This window comes from Salvelinus alpinus, chromosome 6, assembly GCF_045679555.1.
Source record: "Salvelinus alpinus chromosome 6, SLU_Salpinus.1, whole genome shotgun sequence".
NCBI lineage: Eukaryota > Metazoa > Chordata > Actinopteri > Salmoniformes > Salmonidae > Salvelinus > Salvelinus alpinus.
Window position 1 is genome coordinate 96583716 of NC_092091.1, and position 5534 is coordinate 96589249.

The window sequence follows — 5534 nt, forward strand, 5'->3', positions numbered from 1 at the left end:
ATACTGTATACTGTACCACATATACTGTATACTGTACCACATATACTGTATCACATATACTGTATCACATATACTGTATCACATATACTGTACCACATATACTGTATACTGTACCACATATACTGTATCACATATACTGTATCACATATACTGTATCACATATACTGTACCACATATACTGTACCACATATACTGCATACTGTACCACATATACTGTATACTGTACCACATATACTGTACCACATATACTGTATACTGTACCACATATAGTGTACCACATATACTGTACCACATATACTGTATACTGTACCACATATACTGTACCACATATACTGTATACTGTACCACATATACTGTATCACATATACTGTATCACATATACTGTATACTGTACCACATATACTGTACCACATATACTGTACCACATATACTGTACCACATATACTCTACCACATATACTGTATACTGTACCACATATAGTGTACCACATATACTGTACCACATATACTGTACCACATATACTGTATACTGTATCACATATACTGTATCACATATACTGTATCACATATACTGTACCACATATACTGTACCACATATACTGTATACTGTACCACATATACTGTACCACATATACTGTATACTGTACCACATATACTGTACCACATATACTGTATACTGTACCACATATAGTGTACCACATATACTGTACCACATATACTGTATACTGTACCACATATACTGTACCACATATACTGTATACTGTACCACATATACTGTACCACATATACTGTATACTGTACCACATATACTGTATACTGTACCACATATACTGTACCACATATACTGTATACTGTACCACATATACTGTATCACATATACTGTATCACATATACTGTATCACATATACTGTATACTGTATCACATATACTATATCACATATACTGTATCAAATATACTGTATCACATATACTGTATACTGTATCACATATACTATATCACATATACTGTATCACATATACTGTACCACATATACTGTATCACATATACTGTATCACATATACTGTACCACATATACTGTATCACATATACTGTATACTGTATCACATATACTGTATCACATATACTGTATCATATATACTGTATCACATATACTGTATACTGTATCACATATACTGTATCACATATACTGTATCATATATACTGTATCACATATACTGTATCATATATACTGTATCACATATACTGTATCATATATACTGTATCACATATACTGTACCACATACAGTTGAAGTCGGAAGTTTACATACACTGAGGTTGGAGTCATTAAAACTCGTTTTTCAACCACTCCACAAATTTCTTGTTAACAAACTATAGTTTTGGCAAGTCTGTTAGGACATCTACTTTGTTCATGACACAAGTCATTTTTCCAACAATTGTTTACAGACAGATTATTTCACTTATATTTCACTGTCAACTAAGTTGACTGTGCCTTTAAACAGCGTGGAAAATCACAGAAAATTATGTATTTCAAGGCCTACCTTCAAACTCCGTGCCTCTTTGCTTGACATCATGGGAAAATCAAAAGAAATCAGCCAAGACCTCAGAAAGAAATTGTAGACCTCCACAAGTCTGGTTCATTGTTGGGAGCAATTTCCAAACGCCTGAAGGTACCACGTTCATCTGTACAAACAATAGTACACAAGTATAAACACCATGGGACCACACAGCCATCATACCGCTCAGGAAGGAGACACGTTCTGTCTCCTGGAGATGAACGTACTTTGGTGCGAACAGTGCAAATCAATCCCAGAACAACAGCAAAGGACCCTGTGAAGATGCTGGAGGAAACAGGTACAAAAGTATCTATATCCACAGTAAAACGAGTCCTATATCGACATAACTTGAAAGGCCGCTCAGCAAGGAAGAAGCCACTGCTCCAAAACCGCCATAAAAAAGCCAGACTACGGTTTGCAACTGCACATAGGGACAAAGATCGTACTTTTTGAAGAAATGTCCTCTGATCTGATGAAACAAAAATAGAACTGTTTGATCATAATGACTATTGCTATGTTTGGAGGAAAAAGGGGGAGGCTTGCAAGCCGAAGAACACCATCCCAACCGTGAAGCACGGGGGTGGCAGCATCATGTTGTGGGGGTGCTTTGCTGCAGGAGGGTCTGGTGCACTTCACAAAATAGATGGCATCATGAGGAAGGAAAATTAGGTGGATATATTGAATCAACTTCTCAAGACATCAGTCAGGAAGTTAAAGCTTGGTCACAAATGGGTCTTCCAAATGGACAATGACCCCAAGCATACTTCCAAAGTTGTGGCAAAATGACTTAAGGACAACAAAGTCAAGCTATTGGAGTGTCCAAGCCCTGACCTCAATCCTACAGAAAATTTGTGGGCAGAACTGAAAAAGCGTGTGTGAGCAAGGAGGCCTACAAACCTGACTCAGTTACACCAGCTCTGTCAGGAGGAATGGGCCAAAATTCACCCAACTTATTGTGGGAAGCTTGTGGAAGGCTACCCGAAACGTTTGACCCAAGTTAAACAATTTAAAGGCAATGCTACCAAATACTAATTGAGTGTATGTAAACTTCTGACCCACTGGGAATAAAAGCTGAAATAAATCATTCTCTTCTATTATTCTGACATTTCACATTCTTAAAATAAAGTGGTGATCCTAACTGACCTAAAACAGGGAATTTTTATAGGGATTAAATGTCAGGAATTGTGAAAAACTGAGTTTAAATGTATTTGGCAACGATGTATGTAAACTTCCGACTTCAACTGTATACTGTGTGTGTGTGTGTGTGTGTGTGTGTGTGTGTGTGTGTGTGTGTGTGTGTGTGTGTGTGTGTGTGTGTGTGTGTGTGTGTGTGTGTGTGTGTGTGTGTGTGTGTGTGTGTGTGTGTGTGTGTGTGTGTGTGTGTGTTTGTCTGTGTGTGTGTGTGTGTGTGTGTGTGTGTGTGTGTGTGTGTGTGTGTGTGTCTCTGTGTGTGTGTGTGTGTGTGTGTTTGTCTGTGTGTGTGTGTGTGTGTGTCTCTGTGTGTGTGTGTCTGTGTGTGTGTGTGTGTGTTTGTCTGTGTATGTGTCTGTGTGTGTGTGTGTGTGTGTGTGTGTGTGTGTGTGTGTGTGTGTGTGTGTGTGTCTGTGTGTGTGTGTGTGTCCAGCAGAGTTCCCCACTCCAAAGACAGAGTTGGTGCAGAGATTCCAGGTGCTGTATCTGGGTATGATACCAGTAGACAGACCTATAGGTGAGACACACACACACACACACACACACACACACACACACACACACACACACACACACACACACACACACACACACACACACACACACACACACACACACACACACACACTCTAACTGTGTGTAATCTGAGGTAGTTAGTGAGTGATCCTGAACTCTGACCCCTGACCCCTGCCCTGTGACCCTAGGTATGGACATAGTGAACGGGGCGATAGACAGTCTGATTGGTTCTTCCAGTAGAGAGGAGTGGACTGCTGTTAACCTGAACGTGGCTGATGCAACCCTCATTATCAGCAACCACCAGGTAACACTATCTACACCTCTACCCTCATTATCAGCAACCACCAGGTAACGCTATATACACCTCTACCCTCATTATCAGCAACCACCACTATATACACTATATACACCTCTACCCTCATTATCAGCAACCACCACTATATACACTATATACACCTCTACCCTCATTATCAACAACCACCACTATATACACTATATACACCTCTACCCTCATTATCAACAACCACCACTATATACACTATATACACCTCTACCCTCATTATCAACAACCACCACTATATACACTATATACACCTCTACCCTCATTATCAACAACCACCACTATATACACTATATACACCTCTACCCTCATTATCAACAACCACCACTATATACACTATATACACCTCTACCCTCATTATCAACAACCACCACTATATACACCTCTACCCTCATTATCAACAACCACCACTATATACACTATATACACCTCTACCCTCATTATCAACAACCACCACTATATACACTATATACACCTCTACCCTCATTATCAACAACCACCACTATATACACTATATACACCTCTACCCTCATTATCAACAACCACCACTATATACACTATATACACCTCTACCCTCATTATCAACAACCACCACTATATACACTATATACACCTCTACCCTCATTATCAACAACCACCACTATATACACTATATACACCTCTACCCTCATTATCAACAACCACCACTATATACACTATATACACCTCTACCCTCATTATCAACAACCACCACTATATACACTATATACACCTCTACCCTCATTATCAACAACCACCACTATATACACTATATACACCTCTACCCTCATTATCAACAACCACCACTATATACACTATATACACCTCTACCCTCATTATCAACAACCACCACTATATACACCTCTACCCTCATTATCAACAACCACCAGGTAACACTATCTACACCTCTACCCTCATTATCAACAACCACCACTATATACACTATATACACCTCTACCCTCATTATCAGCAACCACCAGGTAACACTATCTACACCTCTACCCTCATTATCAACAACCACCACTATATACACTATATACACCTCTACCCTCATTATCAGCAACCACCATATATACACTATATACACCTCTACCCTCATTATCAACAACCACCACTATATACACTATATACACCTCTACCCTCATTATCAGCAACCACCACTATATACACTATATACACCTCTACCCTCATTATCAACAACCACCACTATATACACTATATACACCTCTACCCTCATTATCATCAACCACCACTATATACACTATATACACCTCTACCCTCATTATCAACAACCACCACTATATACACTATATACACCTCTACCCTCATTATCAACAACCACCACTATATACACTATATACACCTCTACCCTCATTATCAACAACCACCACTATATACACTATATACACCTCTACCCTCATTATCAACAACCACCACTATATACACTATATACACCTCTACCCTCATTATCAGCAACCACCACTATATACACTATATACACCTCTACCCTCATTATCAACAACCACCACTATATACACTATATACACCTCTACCCTCATTATCAACAACCACCACTATATACACCTCTACCCTCATTATCAACAACCACCACTATATACACTATATACACCTCTACCCTCATTATCAGCAACCACCACTATATACACCTCTACCCTCATTATCAGCAACCACCAGGTAACGCTATATACACCTCTACCCTCATTATCAACAACCACCACTATATACACTATATACACCTCTACCCTCATTATCAACAACCACCACTATATACACTATATACACCTCTACCCTCATTATCATCAACCACCACTATATACACTATATACACCTCTACCCTCATTATCAACAACCACCACTATATACACTATATACACCTCTACCCTCATTATCAACAA

At 39.0% G+C, this 5534-nt stretch overlaps 1 protein-coding gene across 1 annotated transcript in view; it reads left to right on the forward strand.

The window, feature by feature from the left end:
• apbb2b (amyloid beta (A4) precursor protein-binding, family B, member 2b) overlaps positions 1-3742 on the forward strand; it is a 50060-nt gene extending 46318 nt beyond the window's left edge. Inside the window, 2 exon segments of the mRNA XM_071408485.1 lie at positions 3178-3261; positions 3449-3742. Coding sequence (XP_071264586.1) covers positions 3178-3261; positions 3449-3612 — 248 coding nt within the window. The 3' untranslated portion in view covers positions 3613-3742.
• Positions 3743-5534: the final 1792 nt, after the last annotated feature.